Source organism: Lutjanus erythropterus, chromosome 13, assembly GCF_056507025.1.
Source record: "Lutjanus erythropterus isolate fLutEry1 chromosome 13, fLutEry1.hap2, whole genome shotgun sequence".
NCBI lineage: Eukaryota > Metazoa > Chordata > Actinopteri > Lutjaniformes > Lutjanidae > Lutjanus > Lutjanus erythropterus.
Genome location: NC_139329.1, coordinates 5,497,062 through 5,520,792, shown reverse-complemented (window position 1 = coordinate 5,520,792; position 23,731 = coordinate 5,497,062). Strand labels below are relative to the sequence as shown.

Genomic DNA, 23,731 nt, shown 5'->3' with positions numbered 1-23,731 from the left:
TTTCAGCCCCGTGCTCTTGCAGTTTTATATTGTACAAATGTTCCGAGTGAATGAGTCGGAAAGGGGGAAATTGATCCCAACCCGGCAGAGGGCAGAGAGCGTCAGGTGAGGAAAACGTCTTCAAAGGACGTCTTAACTCCCAGCCTTTGATCCAAATCCAGACGACCAAGACGGTGAACAAAGAGACTTCAATCCCCTCTGGTCTCCTCCCTCCCTCGCTCTTTCTTCCGTAGGCCACCAAAGGAACCTGCACTGAATCCTTTTTTACCATTTCCTTCACATCACATCAGCCCGGCACCGCAACGTTAACTCATTCAGTGTTGAGTTCTGTTTAAAGTACAGGAGCCGTGTTGTATCATGCAAAGCTGAGCGCCTAGTCAAGTCATTTAAATACCTAATTTTGTAGACCATGTGCTCACACAGATAGCCTACTATTTAGTTATCATATTATATAAAAAGCAAATGAATATATCGCAACATGTCACCTGTTCCTTTACAACAAGTTGTGTTTGTGCAAATCTCATTTTATGCAGATGACTTGGTTCTATTTTGTTCTACAGTATATCCTGCCAATAGTGTAGTGACTTGAAAATCTGGAGTATAAAAGATGTGAACATGGGTGGATTATGAGACAATGGGCCCCTCTGAACAGACACATTAAAGACCCCACAGTAACTGGCCTCAGGACAGTAACTAAATTTGACTGTACCACAACAGCACACAATCAACAACAACAAAATATTAACTACGCATGCATTCACCTGCATCTAAACAGGATGCACATTAAAGGAACTTTCACTTAAAATGTATCATGATGGTTTTTTTATTCTTCAAAATGCATGTTCTGACTACAGTTTTCTGTAGGACATTTGAGGCTTTATTGTAGACATGATGGTTAATAACAGTGACTTCAGGCAGCGGCTCTGGCTGAGGGGCCCCCTGAGCCTTTGGACCCCTGGGCTTAGGGCCACTATGCCTGTTTGGTAATCCACCCATGGATGTGAAAGTGGTCTTCTGAATGTGAAGTGGTAATGTCCTTAAAATAAGCAGTAAAGTCAAATATTTTGGTCACATTTTACACATGATTTAATGGATGATAAAGATACATCTCAACAATGTGAGAGGATACACTCAATTAACACACTTCCATGAAAATTTTCTGTGCACTAGAGTGATCAAGAGTGTGGCTGTGCAGGAATTACTGTAGCCCCTCTATACTGCACATTTATAGTGAAAGAACAGTATAATGACTTAATGTTCATTGATGTGCCAAGATTTGATATAGTTATTCATCACTACCACCCAGAGATCAGGCTGTGGTAAGGAAACGTTCTGATTTTGTAAATGTAGATTGGATAAAAGTAGATTAGACAGGCAGAGAACAAAAACAACTGAATGTAATACTTGAGAGCATACAGTCATATCACCTGAAGACAAAACCACAAAAGGTTTTGAGTGAAAGGCGCATTTTTTTCTTTTTCTTTCATTCTGTGTTCATGTCCGGCGCTGTAAGCAGTGGACTGGATATGAGTTTCATCTTCCAGCACTACACAGAGTTTAATTAAGTTTAGAACAACCAGCCACATTTCCACAAGCCTGCAGCCAACACACACCGAGATACTGAGTGAGTGTGGAAGAATACTGTACTCGCTGCCTTTCTCTTCAGTCACTCATTTCAAATGCAAATATGCCCAATCACAGGCATATTTGTTTATTGTGTCACATAAAATAGCAGTTTGATTGATGTATATGTGCTGTATATAGGTATATTTCATTGTTCAGGATTTTGCCTCTTTCTTTTGTTCAGGCACCGTGAACAGAAATCCTAGCAAGTGTCATTTTCACACATGTAAACATTTTCAGATTTACTTGGTTTAGTGTGGGCACAGTCTTACTCTCAGATTTTAGCACTCCAAATGGGATCAATGTTACAATTAGGAAGAGGCAGGAGTTTAGTGCGCAGCTTACAGCAACAAAAAGAAGACTGGTGTCTGCAATTTACACATCTTGGCTGTTATTTTAATTTTAGGAAAACAATATATTGGGCCTTCCAAGACAAAAACGGAATAGCAAGAAAACAGCCTGACTTTCTTGTTGTGTCCTACAGCAAAACCGCTTTCCTCTCTGTGCTTTTCCCATCAGTCCTGTCACTCCAGCAGAACTTCCCCTCTCTATTTGTCTCGTCTCTTCTCTGCCTCCCTTGGCGCGCAGCACTCTGGGGCTTGTTAGCAGTGGTGTCAGTGATTAAAGACTGCAGGTAATTAGATACACATGACACCATTCTGACTGACTGGCTGACTGACGAGCTGCAGCGTCTGCCGGCAAACACGATATTTGAGTTTCTTCTGTTTTCAATTAAATGCTGGTCTCACCAGAGACTTTAAATATTCAGGTATGTATGGTAACAAAGCAGGCATGTGACTATAGTTACAGTGTTAGATCAGCCATTAAAACCCCCACGAGAACCAGTTGTCTTTGGCATCTATCAGTTCATTCAGAACTGTTGTTACTTGAGCAGGTTGATTCTTCTGGTTGGGTTACTGGGTTACTAGCTTAATATGTGGGTGCTACAGTATGAGTGGCAGATGAACTGGCTTACACTAACTGAACACAAACTGAGCAACCAGCTCGTTGATATGAAGCCCAGCTTTCTGAAAACCTACGCCCTGTCTGGCATAGCTGCACATCTGATGGAGTGAGTGACTTGCTGGTCAGAGGACAGTCTGCCACTCAAACACTCTGCTGACAAGCCAACCAGTTCATACAAAATTATGTTCAAATGAGAAGGTTGTTACCACTCACATACCTTAGCTAAAACAGCCACCCTGACTATGTCCAAATCCATCCAGCCAATCCAGGTCCAAATACATCTACCAGCACCTCTAAAGCTCATCTCATTTATTTAAGGCAGGTTTTATCTGCCTCTGGACAGCCTTAACCCTATCCAGAAGGGGTTGTTGCAGCTAAGTAACTGGAAGTAACTTAACGTGAAACGCCCGGTCATGATTGTCTATCACAATCACAATTACCTATCACAACTGGCAGCCCTTAACAGCATGTGAATGGAATTCACCACAGCAGCTCTTCTGATGAGTAATCCAAAACAACAAGGTGTTGAAAATAGCATGATATTATATTGCTGAATTTATTAAAATAAAGCGATGTAATAATAAATAACATACATTATCTTGTTTTTCCACCGGCCTGTATTTGGGACCCTGCTTTTATTTGTTTGTGTCGACCACACCCCAGGCCATTATTTGTGACCTGACTTTTATTTAACTATGAAATACAGCAGCCATATTCCCCAAATGTCAAACTATTCCATAAAACTTAAAAAAATGCTGAGACGTCAGCTAGAAAAACTTCTTCCACAGGTTTGGGGAACAGACAGCTAACAGAGATGTAATCCAGCCTCTTTTTAAGACCTGTGCACTGGTGAATCATTTGGCTCCTGCTGAATAAACCATGAACTAAATGCTCCAGTACGGGCCATCAGGCAGTCTGTCTGCCCTGCTTCATCTCTCACTCCTGTCTCTCCCTCATGTCTGCCACTTGTCAGTTTGTCTTTCTCAGCTGATTTATGTCTTGCTTTTCTCTGTGTAATTTTTCCTGTTGACAACAAAACAGCGAGCTCCCTTCATCCAAATCGTTGTCCTCATCCTGTCTCACCTCCTACATTTATATTCCTGCTCCTCTGACACACACTATCATTCTGTGGCACTCTTAGTTTTTTCACAGCATCTTTTATTTCTTGTTTAAAACTTCTCTTCTTTCCTAACATATTAGCCTGTTTGGTCATTACTGCCATTCATTTAATTTTTAAATTTACTACTTCATCTCTGTGCTCCTGTAGAAGACTCTGCAATCACAAATCTCTAAGCAACTATGGGCAGTCTCATGGTGTGATAGACAATATTCATATATGACAACCAGAAAGACAACAGACGAGTATCCGAGTTGATATTCATGAGTAAAAACTCAAGACTGATGAATGAAACTTGAATTTGGGACTTAACCCCTGCGCAGTCACACCAGAAAATGGAACAGTGAAAGTCATCCGTCTGGCTGTAGGTCTTACTACAGCTTTAATGACATACAGACTACTTGCAGGCTATGGTGAACAACTCTAGCTGGCGAGCAAACCAGCCAGTCAAAACAGCTCTTTGAGTTTCTTTCTAGTTGCTCGCTGTGCTGTTTCCTCCCCCTGGAACTCTCAGTACAGTATTTATTTCATTCAATAAATAGTTACTGAAGGAGAATAGTTACCTATTAATTCAACAAACAAAACAACAAAAAAATTCAAAAACTAGTAGAGTAAAAGTAAAAAGTGGCATGAAAAATCAAATCTGTACTGATGAGTAAATGTACTTAGTTACATTCCACCACTGACTGTATTAGCAAAGGCAGCATGCAAACATTGTTGACGGAGGGCCATGATGAGTATCTGAGCACCAAAAAAATCTGGGTTCTAAACTATGAAGCCAGTTCAACATAACCAGCGTATTTCCATCTGGTCTAACAAACCTAACAAAAGCAATCACGCTGAGCAGTCACACAAAGGTGGTCATTAACTCAGTAAGTGAACGCAGGGTTTCACAATGTGCTATTTGTGTGTTCACATTAACAGGGTGGTGTTTGCAATATCTGATCATTCGCAACATGGACGAGTCTACTGGCAGCAGAGCACCATGTTTTACAAAAGAAGACTGTGATACTAGATAAATGTGTGAATAATTCACTGTGTGAATAATAATAATGTTTATTTTATAAGGTGTTCTTCAGGTTACTCAGGACACTTTTGAATGTGACCCTCTCTTATGGAGGGAGTCGATCAGAGTGCAGAAATAACAGAGTAAAAGAACTTGGGAGGAAATAAAATTTAAATATAAAAACATATTCAGAGACGTTTATTTTAATATCTTTTAAGTGCAATGAGTACAAGGCTTCAGTGCTTAAATCCGTCTCTGTTGTAGAATGATATTGGTATACCAAAGCACAGTAAAATTATGCTTCTCCCTCCTCCCTCTCATGATCCCTGCAGCAAGCTCCACAGAGCTCCACGGGTTCTGGATGATGCCCAGCACCGTTGAATAAGATTTTAAAGGAGCATTGATTGGCCGCTAAGCAGTGCTTTTATCTGAGCTGATCTCTTATCTCAAACGTAACCTCCTCTGGAGCAGGTTAGGCAGTCGGCAGAAGTGACAATGGCAGTGTAGCCCAGTAAGAGGTGAACCACCGTCATTGGACTACAAAACCCGGAGATAATCCAGAAGTTACACCACTAACCTCAAAATCCTGCTTTGATAGTACAGACGCCTGATGTATGAGCTGCAAAACAATCAGCACATAGAAGCTGACAAATATGTTAAAATGGTAAAACTTACATTTATATTACATTTTAGTTTAATAATTGAGGATGTTGGTAGAGCTAACATAGAGTTACGCCCTGCCTGCAGTCAAATATCTTGTTGTTATTGCTGGTAGAAAGAGGATAAATTGGGCAAAGAAATAAATTTTTCATCCCACCGTCTTGAAACCAGATTGACAGGTGATCTGTGGAGTTTACAGCTCGAGCTACAAATATTCAGATAAAATTTAGAGGAAACGAGGAAGTGCCTTTCATGGATGCAGCAGTGTTTGGCCACACTGAACAGAAACAGCTGCACCCTCCTATTTGCTTTTAGCTGTAAGGTTGTAATTCTGTCGAGTCTTGACAGCATGGATAAACAAGCCTCCCTAAACTCCGTCTGCTTTCTGTCTTTATGTCAAACACTGGGACGATAATTAGCAGATGGCTGATGAGTCACAAGGCAAGAAGCAAGGAAAAAAAAAAACCTACTCGCTAACTGATGAAAACAGATAGAAAAATCCCTGATTGTGTCAGTGTTGCCAAAGTCCATGTTTTCAAGAAAATGTTTTTTCTCCAGTTAGATTAGGTTTTCGAAGTCACACTGGTTTATTTGAAGCACACAGGTTTTTTCGCTCATTATAATGAGTAGTAGTTGTAATTAGGTAATATATGAATAACATAGGTAGAGTGTTTGCACCAGTTTTATGGTTTGGTCATTAACCCAGGCGTGCCGCCATGCTGGAGGTACTGTGATGTCGCTGTAAGACCTATCACAACAGTGAACTTTCATATCGGTCAATATCGATAATTATTTATCATGTAGATTGTGAATGTCTACATGTTGTGTGGGGTGGAAGCAGTTAAGGTGATAAAACTAGTAAAAATCACGATATTTTTGACCAAATACATCTTATTATTTGCTGTTACCCAATTAGTCCACCTGACCGATGATTATTTATCAAGACATCTTATTAAACAACTAGAAACTCTGCTAAGTTCAGAAAATAACATCATTTTACTGTAATGCAGCCTGTAAAACCATGATATTTAGTCTCATATCATGATGACATAATACCAAAATATCGCCCAGCCCTACTGTGATGTAAACAAGAGAATGGATTACATCCTTATCTCTAATAACTTTATGTATCTTTATGTCTCACATGCACTGAAATATGGACAGCTGCATCATTTACACAATTACCTGAAGTTACGAGTATTTGTTGAATCTGACGTGGTGTGTTTGTACGAGCCCTTCATACAAAAAAAGTGAGAGAAATTTAAGATAAGAATATGACAATGTTTGTGCATGAGGCCCAATAAGTTACTGATGTGTTATGGAGACAAAGACCCTTTTAAACCCAGCATGGGGATGTATGTCAGACGCTTGCCCAGCAGAGATGTGAGACTTAATCTGTCTGCTCCCTTGAGCTGAATGAGACAGTTGGAGACTTCTGTCACAGCCTCGGTGGGAAGCAGCAGCGACTACATTGGTGAGCCGGTGAGCAAGTCAGCTTTTCTGCTATGGGACAGCCTCCTTCTTTCCCACTTCTCAAAAAAAAACACAAAAAACAACATCATCGTCCACTGGCAGTATTTCACTGTGGACATCGTCTATGCCAATTTGGTAGACACTGCTCAACCATATCTACTAGTACAACTTTTTTGGATCTGTCATAAACATATAAACAATTAAAAGATCCCTCTTAAAGCAGTTTTTTAAAGAAGTCAATTGATGAGAAACTAGTTTGTGATTCATACCAGCTTATATTCGTGTGACCAAAATTGACCATTTCGACCAACAAAATTCAGGAATTTTGCAATGTTGATGACATGCAATGAAAACACTCAATATAACAGACATTCAAGAGTTTCCACTACACTATTTTTGCAGTGTTCACTAAGAAGAGGATGATGGACTGATCTGAAACTGCAAAGCTTGTCCAAAGGCAGGTCAAGCTGTTTAAAAATGTCTTTGAATGGATGTATTCATGCACAAATTAATAGTGCAAATGAAATAATAAAATTTTGTGGCTAAGGATTCAGAACCCAAGCTGCTATTTTGTAACATTTCCATTTTACTTGCAAAGAGGAAGTTTCAAACAGCAGCAGCTCAGTGGACTGTGGCATATTAGAGGTGCTGCTGCAAGTGCAAACAGTAAACTAAGTGCTGTCAAATGATGCAACTATTTCAGAGACTTATTGGCTGCTGAAACACTCCACCAGCTGCATAACAATGGCTTTGAGTCAGCCGTGATAATCGCAACAAACACGCGTGGAATGCACACATACGCATGCAAACAAACTGAGGCACACTGATACACTTATACATAATATTACACACTAGCACACAGAAAAAATGCTCACCGCTGCATGCAACTTGTACTTTAAGTAGATGCATAATGCGCACGCGCGCACACACACACTGGCTTGCTGTTTCAGCAGCTTGGGGACAGGAGGGGCCACTCCTAAAATCTGTGCTAAGAATGTAAAGACAGAACTCAGCCAATTAAACCTCAATTACTGCCCCGTTGTCAGATGTACAATGCTCTCTCTTCACCCTGCTCTTTTTTCTCTTTCTCTCTGTCCTACTCTCCCTGTTAGACTCTGCCACCCCCTGCCTCTCCCTCTGTCAATCCACCCCCCCAATGCACCCTCTTTTCTTTTAAACAATTCTCTCTTCTCCCCGTTAGCATCTCCGTTCTCCCTCTCTCACTCATTAAAACAGTTCCCCGGTCTTCTCCCACAAGAGAAGAGCAGGATAAAAATAGCTCTTCTTCAGCTTATGCTCGCTGGTTCTTTCTTTCCAGTCTGTGCTCCATACATCAAATAACAACATTTCTTCATAATAACCGTCGTTTCTTCTTCTTCTCGCTTTGTTCCTCGCTGACTCCCAGTCTCTCTCTTCTCTTGCTGTGTAGCCCCTCACCCAACCACACTCTCTCTGCCTCTTTAAAGACAGTTTGCAGCTGTGTGTTTCTAGCAGCGATGGAGTTGTTGAAACACCCCAAGAGACTGTTATCATTCAGTTGAAATCTTGTTTGTGATGGAGAAAGATTGCTTTATTGTTGATACACCAGGGTGAGATTCAGCAATGATGTCAATAGTTAAATCATCTGGAAAAATTGTTTATGTTCATTGGTCTACAACAGTTGATAAATGGATTTTGTGCAGTGTTTACTGACACACACACACGGGCCATGGTGCTAACAACTAATGAACCAGAGTTCCGACAGATGACTGAGCAACGACTGAATAAATTGCCATAAATGTACACATTAAAGTCAACAAATATCTTCTCTACAGAGATGCATTGTGGGAACATATAGCTGTGCTGGAGAGGAGGCAAAGAAGTATTAAGCTTGGATAGCAGAGAACCCCCCCTTCACACACACACACACAAACACACACACTGGAAGAGCAAATGGCCATCTGGCTCCTATGAAAGCAAAGCTTTTTATGCTGTTTCCTCATTAGTTAAATTATTTTTTGTCAACGACACAGTGATAGGATAAAAGAGGCGAGGAGGGAAAGGATGAAAAAGAGGGAAGATGGACAGATCAGGAAGAGATGTAAAGGGAGAAGAGAAATATAGAGATGAAGTGATATTAGAGAGTAAAGTACATGTGATGCCAGTGGGTATAAACAAACTGCTCACTGGCACAGCTACACAGAAATATAAACTTTCCCCTTTGAAAACACTTTAATGTCCCAACATGCTAAAAATACAGCAGAGTGTAGCAGCAGCTCAGACAGCAGACAGACAGGGAGAAGTCCATGTATCCTGCTATACAAACGGCTTCAGAGACAACAGATCTTACGTTTGTTTGTTCAAACAGTCATCTGTCTGGAAACCGACCCAGTACGGCCAAAATAGTTCAGTAACAGGTCGTTTGTTAGATTTACTCCTTGTGGATTTTTGCATCTGTAAGCAAAACTGTAGATGCGAACTGTACAAAAACAACACTGAACTAGAAAACATTCAGACAGCATACTGTACAAATCTCTGCCAATTCTGTGAAACCCTCCAAGTTATTTTAGTCATACACCTTTCTTAAAAGTGTGACAGTGTTCAAAAATACCCTGTCTTATGTTCAATGTTGAGAAACCCGTCCTTGGTGGGGGAAGTCATAATAATGTAAATCCATCTGAGAATATGAGTTCTGTAATCTGTGCATAAAACTGTGACTCCTCTTAAATCAAATGACGTCCTACTGTTTATCAGCATACATCATTTTATGTTACAGTATTTACTGTTTCTGTATTCTGTAATGGATAATGTTCAATAAATACATAATACAAACTAACAGTTTCAAATGCATTTTCTCTCCAGGTCTGCAGAGAGCATTTAAGATAGTCAATGAATTCACTCACCATCTTTGTCAGCTCTTCTGAATATCTGTGAACAGAAAGAGAGAAAGTATAGTTAGTGTCATTGAAGGCATCTGAAGTGAGCTGCAGGAGATACGAACAGGAAGAACACACATTAAGTTCTTGAAGGAAGGTGGCTGGTTCAAAAAGTAAAAAAAAACTAAAACCATAGTGTTGACGCAACACTTTTCTAACACCATCTCAACACAAAAAAAGACATTTATAGACTGTATAACAATTGTAACAGTTTCACAAAATAATATCTACTAAAGGGTGATGGTCTTTCATTTATTTTCAACATTTTGCACAGGTGTTTGTGTTATTGTGTCTACTCACATGTCATTAAAAGTTTTTGCTTATTTAATTAATCTATTACAGTACCTGCCATTCAAATGAACGTGTGTAGGTACAACTGTTTATCATCTGCATAAAAATGCATTGTCTTTCTAAAGTATAGAGTTCAGAGGAAGCATGTACACACAGAAGAGGAAAAGACCCAACAATGAACCCTGGGAAACAACATAGCTGATTGAAAAATTGATGTTGTTCATGTTAAATTAAAAAAAAAAGTCTGATATGTTAAAGAGTACTCCACTGATTTAGCTCTGACTCCTAATGGATTGAGAACGGATCAAGAACCAAAGATGTCATCGTTGTTTTGTTGCACACTTGAGACAATTTATCAGATGTCACACAGCTCCCCATGGAGACACAAAAGGCTAAATACAATAAATAAAAACTTTTTTCACATATGAAGTAATACTGACATGACTTTGATGTGTAAAATCAGTGGAGTTCCCGTTCACATTATTTGCACTTTTATCAATATCAGTCTCAAAAGTTCATTACTTGTCAGGCTATAACTGGAACATATAGAACATGTCATTTAAAGTATTAGAAATCTTAAGAAATATGCTCAAAACAATATAGTGTCAAATTGGCAGCCACAACCTGAAGTTATTTAACAGCCATTAAAATCCTCCTCTTTCAATATTTCCATTTGTAATTTGGTGTACATCTCTAAGTACTGTTTTTGTGTTGGGTCACCACATCATTTCTGAATTAAACTAAATTATTTTTTCTAAAAACCTGTCAAATTTTGTTCAAAAAGACAACAAACTGAATATCAGCTCGACAGACTTGGTTTAGAAGTTGCTGAAGATGCGCAGGAAAGCCGCGAGTGAGGAAAGACGAACACTTTTTTACTATAATGTGGTTTGTAAATCTCTGGATCTGTGCCAAAATATTTGCATGACGTTATATTTCAGCTGAAGTGACACATGGTTAAACACACGTACCATGATGTTATACTCCTCAAGCAGAACAGAATGACTAATATTTTACAGCAAAATCAGAACCCAGTGGATGAATAACTGCAAATAGAAATGTTTGGTCTTCCATTCAATTTGTTAACCAGTGCGGTCGGTACAGTGAGTCCACGCAGAGACTGAATCACACAAACGCACCAGATAAGGTGCGGTGGTGTGTGATGAGACTTGTTAGGAGCAATGAGACCGAAAAGTATATTAATGTGACAAAAGGGTAAAAACTCACAAATGTGTACACAGAGTCACTGAGTGATGATTACACGATGTGTGTGTGTGTGCACTACATTCCATATATGTATGAACACACAATTCTGGGAGCTAATTTATGGCTTCAGTGGAAGCCTCTCTCCCTGTGGAATTGCAGGAAGCAGGTCTGGTACTTTCATCAGTGTTTCAGAGTGTGATATACGCCAGAAAACAACACAATGACAGGAAAGAGGTGGGAGATATGGTGAGGGGGATGCAAAAGATGAAATGAAGAGACAGAACGAAGGAGGGAGGGAGGATCCTCATTTTCTTCTGAGAAAACCTGTCACCATTGGACTGTTGTCTGACTGCAGACACTGTTCTTGTGAAGGACAAAAGTGACAACTTTAATAGATATCTTTCCAAACTCCAGGGGATGAGTGAGTGGTAATAAGATTTTCTTTGGTGTGGTATCTCCTTAACTTTACTCCATTATACAAACAAGACATGGAAGTGAAGTCTGTGAAGTACACAGAGTTCCATCTTTCCATTTTCATCTTCCACTTTCCATCACACTTGAGAACAGAACTGAAGCAGAGCTGAGAAGAGGTTTCACTAGACATTATTTTTAAAATTATGTGACTCACTTTTAACATTCCACAGGGCTCAACACTAACTTTGAAAAATTGTTGCCAGATGGGCAATCAGGTATCAGGTTTAAGTTGCCTAAACTGTAAATAAGGTTGTTATTTCTAGTCACCTTATAGTTTGTATTATAACCAATATTTTACAGAATTTGGACATTAGTTAACAGATTTCTCAAAAATGAATCCAGCAGTGCACTGCTTGCTTGTTTCTTCATTCTCTCCTTTTCAAATTTGTAAAATCTGTACATTCATTTGTAAAGGTTTTCACCCCAGTCAGGCACAGTCGAGCTTCTTCATTCTCTCTTAAACAGATTACTGTGCACATGTGAGTAAATGCATCAATGCACTTGTAGCATTGTATTTAAATATCACTAATGCAAAAAATATTAAAAATGTATTCATTTTGGGCTGCATGTTTTGCTTTTTGCTATCACTATTTCTTCCCTTTACTGCCAACCCGTTACAAGCAACAAGCTGAAATAATTATTCGATTACTTAGAAAACAAAAGGAAATCAATTATCAATAAACTATTTTGATAACTCATTAATTGTTTCAATCTTTTTTCAAGCATAAATTCTAAAAACTCTTTGTTTTCAGGTCATGAAGTGGGAGGATTTGATGCCAATAATAAATTGAAGATCATTGGGCATCAGACTGCTGGTTAGACACAACAAACAAGTTGAATAAATCACCCAGGGAAATTATAGTGGACATTTTGTGAGTCACCAATTAACCTGACATGCATGTCTTTGGACTGTGGGAGGAAGCCGGAGAACCTGGAGAGAACCCACGCAGACATAGGGAGAACATGCAAACTCCGTACAGAGTACTGGGTACTCCGTACAGAGCTGTGAGATCAGCTAATCAAGAAAATATCTGCAGATATCGGGATAATTAAAATAATCATTGGTGGAGGATTAAACATTAGACCTTATTATTTAGCAATGTATGTGTGCAGAATATAATCTAAAGACCCTTCACAAGTTTAAAACTGAGAGTATGCAGAGCATTCAGGCAGTGACTGCAGCCATCTGAACAGGCCAAAGTGAAAATCATTAACTGCTGAAACACGCGACGTTCCAAATGACAAGCTGTTCTGCATTGTTCTGCTCTCCGGCTGCACCCTGGGGCGCACTCAACTCCACAGAAAACAGCCAACTCTGGAGCTGCTGGAGACAGACAAGCTCGGAGAAGAAGGAAAGTGTTGCAGCAAGGCGGCAGTTTGTGTTTGTGTGTATGGAGAGAGAGAGAGAGAGAGAGAGAGAATTATAACAGAAATATGGAGCGAGAAGAAAATGAGAGACAGGAAAGAAGAACAGAAAACGATTGAACAAAACAGAAAGAGAAGACTGAGGCAGAGGGAGGGGGAGTGTTGCATCCATCTCCTATTAAGAATGGATGTTTTCTCTGCTGGCTGAGGAGAGAGGAGGAGAGGAGGACAAGAACGACTTGGAGGAAAGGAGGAGAGGATACAAGAGGAGGGGAGAGAAGGAAGGGGGGGTATAATTGATTAAAGGAGTGTAAAGAATAGAAAGAAAGGTGCATCAGGGGTAAGACGAAGGAGACGATGCGAGCAGCAAAGGACAAGAAACAAGCAAGCAGAGAGGGTCTAATGAGGAGAATGCTGCCTGTGGGCGCACACACACACACACACACACACACACACACAGAAACACACATCTACAGCAATGACTCCAATCCCTTTGGTGTGGACTCCTTCACCATGATAATAATGCTGGGGTCAGTCATGTTGGAAAATGGTAAAAACGATTAACATTTCAAAGTTCAAGCTGCTGCAGAAAGTGAGCTGGAGGAAAAAACCCAGAAAAAGTTTACTGTTGATGTCAGAAGGCGTGGCTCGACCACTCAGTGTGAGTATAACTGTCAGGCTCAGGGCATCAGGTAGAATGCAAGAAAAAAAAGAAAGATTTCTGTTGAAAACATAAAAAAGTTCCCAAGAAATGAGTGGGAAGTTATTGCAAAAAAAAAAAAAATCCATGTTGATGGCTGTTTTTGAGCAGAAAACCAAACCTGCCCTCAAGTGACATAATGGGTGAGATACAATCGATTGTTTCTCACTTGAAACTTGGAGTGAAATATGATTTTAATGTAAACCAAAGTGTAGCTTATGTTTCAACTCTGCCTCAAGAAGTACAAGAATTTATGCTGTACATAAAATGTTGAGAGAAATTTATCATTGTCTTCATCAATTCAAACCCAAACTTCAGAAATGTGTGTCTGATATCAACCCCTCCAGACACACAGAATTAGTTTACTAGGGTACTGGGATGAATTTGCCCTCTGGTTTTGATCGTAATTAGTTTTCCATGGACCCCTTCTTTACTAGTCTATCGGTGTATTTGGGTCGTGGTCAGGGTCTGCACAAACTGAACTACTTTTCTCTTTTGTTTTCTTTAAAGCATAAAAGCAGCATCATCAGCTGATCTCCAGGGGAAAGATTTAGTGGGGCGGTGATGAAAAATAACCCAATAGTATTGATGAGCTGACCTAAATTGTCATGGCGCTGCGTAATTGCCACATCCAAAAAACGAGGGCTGCATCTGTGTCCGGGTTTATCCGCTGGCCTCTAAGATACGATAGTAAGACCTTTTCATTAATAATGAAAGTGTTGTGATAAAAGTGTCTTAAGCATCCTAACAGACAATCTGACTCACTGCTGCTGCTTTAACTGCGGCTGGAGCTGCTGAGCCGAGAAGTCCGTCGGTGCGCGTCGGACTTTCTTTGGACTGACCGTAAAAGCATCACTTTAAGTAACACAACACTGAGCTGCGTTTCTCATGACTGCTGTACTGCTACAGTAAAGTCTACAAGTGAAGCCAATCTTCAATTGACTATTGGTCAATAAGATGCAAACAGTGTTTTTGCACAATGATGTGAGACTGTCCAGTCACCGGGAGGTCACAGGTTTGATCCCCGACAGCCTCGTACCTGACCACAGTGTCAGTTTGAAACAGGCAGTTCCTGCTTTGCTCGAGTTACAAGCGTAAACAGTAAACTGTAGGATCGTCTCTGTGCGTAAGTGCGCACTGCACCGGACCGTACGCACTGCTCACTGGATGTCTTCATCCCGCACACCCTCCCACCCAAACTGTGAGGCTGACCACTCTCTGCTGCCTCTCCATACTCACATCCAGAATAACGGAGATGCCTCTCCGCGGCTCCGGGGCGAAGAACTGCTCCTGAGCCACGGCCACCTCCTCCTTGCTGGAGGCGTACTCCCGGCTGGAGATGTTCTTGTTGTCGCTCATTTTGGTGACGATCCAGCGGACGAGCCCGTCGATTCCACCGGGCTGGGCGCCGCTGTTTCCGGACTGCGCTGCCGTCGCGGACTCGCTGTCCTGACCGGCTACGGGTTTGGGCTGCTCGCGGCTTTCCTGCGCTCGAAGTTTGGCTTGTTCTTTGTTGAGCAGTTTGTGGACTCCGTCCCTACAGTAGCGCGCTGCCTGCTCACACATCCTTTTGCTGCGGAGCGCTCATGCTGCGCTCTATGGGGGAGAGAGAGAAGCCCCCACCCCCCAGCTCCCCTCTTACATCACAGCATCCACCCCAAAACACACCCACCCATCCTACATACCCAAAATACCTCCAATATTATTTCTGTAACCATAAATGTTCATTACATTCTTATGAGAACTGATATTTGGAAGATTTAGAGAGTTTATAGTGACTTTGTTACACTTACTGCTGTATCTCATATTGTATTACCACACCACTTTTACATTCCTATAGGGTGTGATGTATTGCATATATTCTGAGTGAAAACTAAAGGTAACATTTAGGATTCGTTTTGTGTGTGTGTTTTTGGGTCAGGTATTGTGAGCCATCAGGTAACATCCATCCATGTCATAATCAGCCTCAGGGCTTGCTCTTGGCGGGAACAGTTGGGTTTATAAAGAGGGAAGTCTAGACCTGCTCTATTTGAAAAGTACCCTGGGATAACTTTGATATGATCTGGGGCTATACAAATAAAATAGAATTGAATTGAATAAAGGAGGAGAACACTTCTGTATTTAAGTAACATAACCCTTTCTGGGTTTGCAGTGGTGTAAGACAAGGGAGTATGTCCACTTTGCTTTGTCATGTCTATATTTCTCTTCGTCCTCTCAAACAGTCACAGCAGGAGATGTCTGCCATCAGTCTTTTGTGCCTCCTTCGGAAAGATCAAAGGATTTTGTCCTAGAGTAATAAGAGTGTCTCCTGAACCGTCAGTCCAGCTCCTCATTACAGGTTTAGATGTGTGTGTGTGTGTGATGTGACAGATCTAACCTTTGGTAATGAGTGTGTCCTCCAGCTCTGCCCTTTCAGCTGAGAAGCTAGTGTTGCCTGCCATGTGTCTAACAGAACACAGGACAGTTTGGACAAATTAACTCCTGATGAAAAGTTGTCACTTTAACATGCAGGTTAAGAATGACCAAAAGGTACTAAACTAAAGTAAATCATGTATCTCCCCCATCAGTGGAGCACTGCAAATGGTAAACTCACTAGACATGATTGCCCCCATGTGGAAACAAGTGCGCACTGACAGACCTGGACAAGATTTCTCAACAGGATTGATTCACTTTATTTAACTATTTTATAACACATTTGTGAAGGTCCAGTGTGTAAGATTAGCGTGGGTTTACTATTATTGTTTATGGAGTATAATATTCATAAGTATGTTTTCATTCATCACTGCCGTTTCTGTCTGAAGGGTTAGGAATGGTTAGAAAACTTGTTATAAACTTGACATGACAGAGGAAACTCCCCAGAGGAATAAGAGGAAATAATCTTTTAGACAGCTCCTAACTTGGAATTCAGGATTTATCAGGAGGACAGATGTTTTACTTCAGTTCCAAAGTATGAAAATGACAACTGGATTGGTCAGAAAATAACAACGACAGCTACACTGCTGTATCAGATGACAACAAAGCATTTTGCATTTTTTGTGCAAAATTTTTGGTGTAAAACTCACCTGTGCTGTGATTGGCTATTAACGCCCGCTGTGTTTTTATTGGCTTTTGTAAGCTCCACTATGTTGTGATTGGCTGTTGTAAAACAACCAGTGTTGTGACTGGTTGTTGTAACATAGGGGAATTTCATGATTACTTGCAGTAACTCCCTTCTGCTGTGATTGGCTTTTGTAAAAACCACCTGTGAGGTGACTGGCTGGTGTAAAACTCCCCTGTGTTGTGATTGTCTGGTTTAAACCAACACACTACATGTTGTGTAATCATTTACTGGCTAATCTTCAAGAGATAAGTAAGTATAAGTCCACAGTATAATATGACATCCTTAAAGGGTCACTCCAGCAATTTAATAATGCATTTCCACAAAGATTGGACTATAAGAGACAGATTTTTTTCATATGGTCAAAACTGAAGCAGAACAAGTTGAGATAAAAGCCACTGACTTTTAGTCCAAGTACTAAAGCTCTGAATCATACATTTCTCAAAATGCAGCTTGGTAACATCTTTAATTTCATCTTCCCTCCATGATAAACATTCACATATTTGATTCCCTGTGCCTCCAGTTTGTAAGGCAGGCTTTCTGCTATAAATCCAAATAACCCTGATGACATCATCAGGGTTATTTGTTATTTAATATTTTCTTACCTGGCATGAGTACTAGGTTTTGATGCGAGAGTAGGTGCTGAACTTAGCAAAGGTGACTCTGTTGACACTGCTGCATGGGTAAATAAGCAACTGTTTGCTATCAAATTAACTTAAACTTCACTTAATGTGTACTGTGTCAGTATTTTAAACTGAGTGTAACCATGACATCGAAGTAGGAAAACTATGTACTGCCTTTAAGGTTGTTTGGGGTAAAGTTCAGCTTTAAAAATTATACAACAATAGTTTTATAATTCATATTTGTGTAAAGGTTTTGCACTTTGAAGAAAGACAAATAGTTTTTTTTTTTAAGATTTTTCAGACCCACCAAAATTTTGCTGTTGAGGCTTTCAGATGGTCTCAATCAAGGGGTCTCAGAACCCCTGAACCTCTTACGCACCATGTGTTCATATGTATGTGCTGTACCTCTGTTGCTTGGAGAGCCAGTTGTGCACAGGGAGCAACTGTGTGTGGTGAGTCTTGGCAGGCAGTTCGTGCACAATGATGTCCTCAGCCTTGGGAGGCTCAGCAGTTCCCTGCAGGGAGTACAGCACGCCAGTCCCATCAGGGAAGGAGAAAAAGACTGATCCCTGAGGAAACAAGAAGGAGAGATAGAACAAGTTAATGCCTGAGATTACGTTGATGTCACACTTTGTAGCTTACACTTTTGTTATGTGCTGCACTGCATTTGCACAAAGGAGGCCACATATAAGTAAGTGATTGTGTTCAAATGGTAAGTCTCCTTTACCACATGTTTCTTTCCATCAGTAGTCATCGTCAGTGGTCGGTACGTGATCTCACATGTCTTATTTTGGAGGGGTTCACCTTGGATTGCACAATCCCTCTCAAACTGTGCTGGCATGCCACACAATCAGAGCGTGTTGTTGTCTCTCTGTATGTTGCCAATAAAATGTTTTCAACACTTTTATTATACACCCTGACTTTCCATAGTCTAGCTGATGTATATATAATGTATGTGTGTAACGTGTTTAGTCTCGCTGATCCATCATAAACTGCAGTAAAAGGGCACGAGGTGAGGCAGGCAATACTCTTGCCACATGGAAGGGGACGCTCGTGAGCTTAGAGAGTCTTCTTGCTACTGTGCAGCCGAAGAGTAAGTGTCTCATTCAGTTGGTAGAGCAAAAAGTTACGTGCATGAATAATCGGAGGTGCTTGAATTTATGGCTCTTTGTGCTCACTAACTAATTAATTAAAGCGCTTGTTGTGCTCGGCCAGTAACACATAAGATCATCAAAACACACTCCAGTACGCATGAAAATCAAATACTAAGAATAATATAGCAGCATTCTATGACTTTATTTTCCTTTAATGTCAAATACCAATTAAATTTATTAGACTATTGCTGTTTGACAACTGTATTTTCTCCTGCTTTGTCTCAAGATTGGGGGGTTGACCTTAAGTTAAATATGCATCACGTAATGCTGATATGAGATATAAAGCATAACCTGTTAACTGCTGCCAATCAAATGGAGAATAAACTATTCTGTTGGGTTCATATATTTGTAAGTCTGATTCTGAAAGAGTCAGTGCCTCACCAGCCATGAACCTGACTGCACGTCACTGTCCTACAGTATTACTCACCTACAACTTATTCTGACTACAGCAGAATATGACACACTATAAACCCTTTCCTCAGGCATTAGTGGCTAATCAGCTAATTGAAACCAACTGAAAGCTTTTCACTGATCTCTAAATCTGTCAACACTCTTGAAAAAGGAGCCGAGTCAATGTCTCATATTATCTGCAGCTGGCCTTTAACAATACCCACAATGAGAAGCTACACTGCTGACAAGGCAGCTTTCATCTTTTAAAGCCTATTGGAAAAGTCTCAGAATCAATATCGAAAATACTCATTTCCTATTTTTCTTTTTTTTTTTACTTTTCACTTCAATTGCTTTGTAATACATGGTACATAAATCAAATGTGATGTTTCATATGGTTTGTCATTGTCAACGGTTTGTCCCTACATAAGGTAGCACCTGAAATTTTGTTTTGAAAACAGTAAATGCAAAGACACAGGACACAACAAAGTGACATTTTATTGATCCCCTTATGGAAGATTGTGGTTCATCCCTGGATAAAGAGGGAGTTCACTGGTGCTGTTAGTGTCTATTTTAAGAAAATGTGCTGAGATGAAAAATTCAACCCCAGTCTTTTGTTTGAAAGATATACTCTGTCAATACTATGTCACCCTGCCATACCAGCTATTGTTTCTTCATAAACAAAGAAAAGAATACACTTTCATTGTTATTGCAATGTCACATATCATAGATATCACCTAATATTCATTAAATTATTTTCACTTCGTAATAAAAATCTAACCAAGGGGATATATCTTGAAAACAGTAAAACATGCAAGTCGTCTTATTTTGATTTGTAGCTGCAGTGTTACCCTGCAAATCAATGGCATGTTAGAAGAGCATGAGCACATTAAGTACATATGAGTGTGATGCAGTATTTCCCATACTGCTGCCTACAAATTTAGCTGTTTTTTGGATCACTGACTGTACAAACAATATTTATATTTATAACAAACATCAACATGATTAAGAACTACCCAAAATGACAGAAACCATTCTTGGGTAAATTTCATTTGACATATTTTGATTTTTTTAGTTTGGTCCTTCTCTCATCCACTAACATTGAGGGGTCTGGGATTTATGATCTATACTGCAGCCAACCACCAGGGGGTGATAGAAATGTTTTTCAACTTTTGGGGAGTTGACATGTCCCCCATCTTTATATATGTCAATGGTTCAAATGTACATTGTAGATTTTTTTTTTTATTTCACTACTCAGCATTGTGTATAAACGTGCATCAGTCAGACCTCTTTGCCAGTGGAGGCTACGATGCAGGAGCCTGTCACAGTGAGGGTAACAGGTGAGGAGGAACCCTCCACACAGCAGGACAGGTTCTCATATCTTGTGTCAGTACTCAGAGCCACGGGTGCATAAGTCACTTCACAAGGAACCTTCATGCCTGGACAGATAGAGCCTTTAGCTGGTGCGATGGACAGCTCTGGAGGAAAGTTCTCTGTTTTCCACCGGAACCTGGTTACAAGGTAGACAGGTAAATAAAAAACAAACAATGTATAAAGTGTAGCTTGTTTGGTGCACCTGCACGTTTGTGTGCCCAAGTGTGTATGGATGTGTATGTTTCTGTTGTAATATGTTCACATCAAGATTTTATCTCAGATAACCACTGAAATTTCAGTTTGGATCACCTGGCACCAATGTCCCCAGAGTTCATCATGACAATCTTCTTCTTGGCCTGGCAGTGCTGGACAACAGCTCCAAAGGCAAGGTGGTCCTGGTCCAGCTGGACCTCCACACCCTGACAGTTAAAATCAGAACTAGTGGTTAACATGACTTTACACAAACATTTATTGTATAAACAGTTGCAATACAGATTAACTTTGTCTCATTCATCTCAGTGTAATTCATTTCAGCACTTTCAATGGACATCTGCCTAATTTGTGTATGAAGATAATTACTGTAGTAAACTTACTTCAAAACAGAATTATGTGCTTGTCAAGCAAATACATAAAAAAGTGCATCATTTGCAGCAGTTTTGTAAAATGATCTTTACTTCACAGCCTACCTGGCAGCAGCCTTGGATGGTCAGCAGGGGGTGTAACAGGCCTGCAAACTCTGCCTGCAGCTCAGCAGTGAAGGGAGGTGTGTGCTGACGAGGTGAGAACTGGATCTCAACATTACATGAACCACCACTGGCCATCAGGGTCAGCTCACCTGCTGGACTGATTGACAGATCCTGGAGGAGGAGGTGGAGGGGAGAGGATGATATTTAGTTGTTCTTGCGTAAGCCACTGTTTATCAGTATGTGCATGTGTGTTCCCTACCCTTGGGTCCAGCGGTGTGTTTGTATTGAGCAGCAGAGTAAAGGAAAGGTCTAAAGGGCTGCGGTTGACCAGAACCACTTGTTTCTTCACCTTCTGACCCAACATCAGAGATCCAAGCTTCACTTTCTTCTGCCTGGGATCTGCCACCTCCAGCTAGGACAGAAGGATATATATACAATATATGTATTTAGATTAAATACATCAGATTTTCATAACGATAAAGTCAAATGGATAGAGTCAGTGGAACCTGTGTACAGTGAAGGGAATGTTAAGTAGATATAAGCTTAGGTTTAAAATGGTGTTTGCAAACAAGCCTTAGCAGCTGCCTCTTAAACCAGTTTGGCATCTCCTACAAGGAGGCAGGTTTACAACAGCAGGGAGCAGCATTCCTGAGACACACTGCTTCACCCTATATTTGTGTGGTTTGTGTAGTATAAAGTGTTTGGGTACGACCACCCACACTCTTAACCCAACTAAGTAAGAATAAAAGTGTAAAATTGGCAGAAAGTTAGTAGGCTTAAAAAAAACTCAGAGTTAGACAAGAATAACCTTTGGTGCAACAATAAGATGATGGAAATGAGTGACACCGCCATGAGAGTCAGTTGGAGTCAAGGCGCACTCCCATCATCTCGATTGTTTGGTGTAAAGTTTGAGCTGTCTTAAGTCAGCTGAAACTTCTGAAACTTTTCATGGACATGAACTATGAGTGAGTTTCTCTCACTCTCTCTGCATCAGGATCCTACAGCTTGTAAATAGTTTGAGCTTCTCTCTCACTCTTTCTCTGCTCATCTTGAATGTTCCTATAAAGAGTCATAGGCATGCCATATAAAAAAAGTATAAATCGTACCTTTTGTATGGCTGCTGATCCCTGACTGCAACCAAGAAAATTACACTTTATTCATTTACTAAGGCTATTGTTTTAAATATATTGACAAATAGCAACATATACAGACAGAAAACAGAAATTAATATTGCCAGGGGATCAGAACAGACAAAAATTAATAAGTTCATAAAAATGTTACAAAGAAAATAGAAATTCAATGTCTTGATGGCTTTCTTCTTTTAGGAATATACAATCAAATTAATGTATTGTTTGACTTAATTTTCACAAATGAAAAAAGATGGTTTATGATTAGTTTGTGATAGTGATAGTTCTGATTTATGGATATGAGATTTTGCAATTAATAGGATCAATGTTTTTTTTTTTTAAAAAAACAATACTTTATCATAAGAAAGTGAAAATTCAGAATCAACTTATTTAGAAATAAATGTACAGATGTCTTGCCTAAAACACAAGAGTGAGGGCAAAACCTAAATAATCTAGTCAAAGTAAATAGTGACTTTACAGGATCCCCAGCCTGTGCAAAGTGACTTACGACAAATTATGTTTAGATCTGAGAGGATGACAGACGTAAGTCTTTTAGAAGTCTATTCAAAGTCTTTTTTTTTTTTTTTTAATCTGCTAGTGTATGGTAGGCATGAGTTACACAAACTATTTCTTATTGGGTATAACTGGGTTTATGTGCTTGTTAGCTTGCCAATTTGCAACTTGTTACATACTAGTATCCATTCTCAACAGTGTCTGAAGATGACAGATTTTATACACCCCAAAGGAGAAATTTATTTCCACGGTGTGCAATATGTGTGCTACAGAACTACAGAATTTAAAACTGCTACAGCAGAGCAAACAAAGTGAAACATACCTTCTAGCATCCTGTGTCTGGACACAGGGATGGAAAAATCTTAAGACTTGAAGTGTAATCTCAGTGAAACAAATTCACATGTTGGGTAACTCACAAATTACCTGTTGTCATAACTGCACTGAAATATGGGTAAATCACTGCACTGAAGGCTGCTGCCTCAGAGAAATCACACTCTTCTTTCTCACCTTCATCTCGATGCCTTGCCCCAGTATGTCCACCTGTTTCGTGACAGAACTGTTTAAGATGAAGGTGAGTTTTTCATGGTAACGGCATGCCTCACGGGGATAGAATTTGACTGGTACCTCCGTCACAGCACCAGGGGCCAAAATATTTGGTTGGAAATCCATCTCTAGGTAAGAGGTGTTGCTGAACTGACACTGGACACTAAGAAGAGGGAGCACAGAGGCTTTTCAAATCAGTTATTTATTAAGTCTTATTTCTTCATCAAAGGTTAGTTTGGATTCACTGAAGTCACACAATAACACAAAAGAACTAACAGATCAGGCAGCAGCAGACCAGCAGTTCTTCAAAGTCAAGGTGAGGTCTGTTGAGATAGACAAGTGGTTCTCTGGCAGTGCCCACACACAGGAAGGGGACAGACAGTGACAGAGTCTCTATCACAAAACTCCAGAGTGACTCCACTGCCTCCAGC

The 23,731-nt window shown here is 40.1% G+C and overlaps 2 protein-coding genes across 2 annotated transcripts in view; both read right to left on the bottom strand.

The window, feature by feature from the left end:
• The window catches only part of LOC146316065 (N-terminal EF-hand calcium-binding protein 2-like), a 178,460-nt gene extending 163,084 nt beyond the window's left edge, over positions 1-15,376 (bottom strand). Inside the window, exons 1-2 of the mRNA XM_084734620.1 lie at positions 15,036-15,376; positions 9,728-9,752 (exon numbers count right to left, since the gene is read on the bottom strand). Coding sequence (XP_084590746.1) covers positions 9,728-9,752; positions 15,036-15,362 — 352 coding nt within the window. The 5' untranslated portion in view covers positions 15,363-15,376. The remainder of the gene's footprint in view (positions 1-9,727; positions 9,753-15,035) is intronic.
• Positions 15,377-17,902: 2,526 nt separating this feature from the next.
• LOC146316064 (hydrocephalus-inducing protein-like) lies at positions 17,903-23,426 on the bottom strand. The gene is made up of 6 exons (XM_084734028.1): positions 23,265-23,426; positions 21,377-21,529; positions 21,118-21,288; positions 20,741-20,850; positions 20,345-20,567; positions 17,903-18,085 (listed from the first exon to the last, which is right to left on the bottom strand). The coding sequence occupies exons 1-6, from the start codon at positions 23,424-23,426 to the stop codon at positions 17,903-17,905; spliced, it is 1,002 nt and encodes a 333-aa protein (XP_084590154.1).
• Positions 23,427-23,731: the final 305 nt, after the last annotated feature.

Excerpts from the sequence above, each read along its gene's own strand:
- LOC146316064 (XM_084734028.1), bottom strand. The coding sequence starts at position 23,426 with ATGGATTTCCAACCAAATATTTTGGCCCCTGGTGCTGTGACGGAGGTA. Across the intron at positions 21,289-21,376 it reads ACACACCGCTGGACCCAAGG|GATCTGTCAATCAGTCCAGC; the intron begins GTAGGGAACACA and ends CTCCTCCTCCAG. Across the intron at positions 20,568-20,740 it reads TCTGGGGACATTGGTGCCAG|GTTCCGGTGGAAAACAGAGA; the intron begins GTGATCCAAACT and ends CCTTGTAACCAG.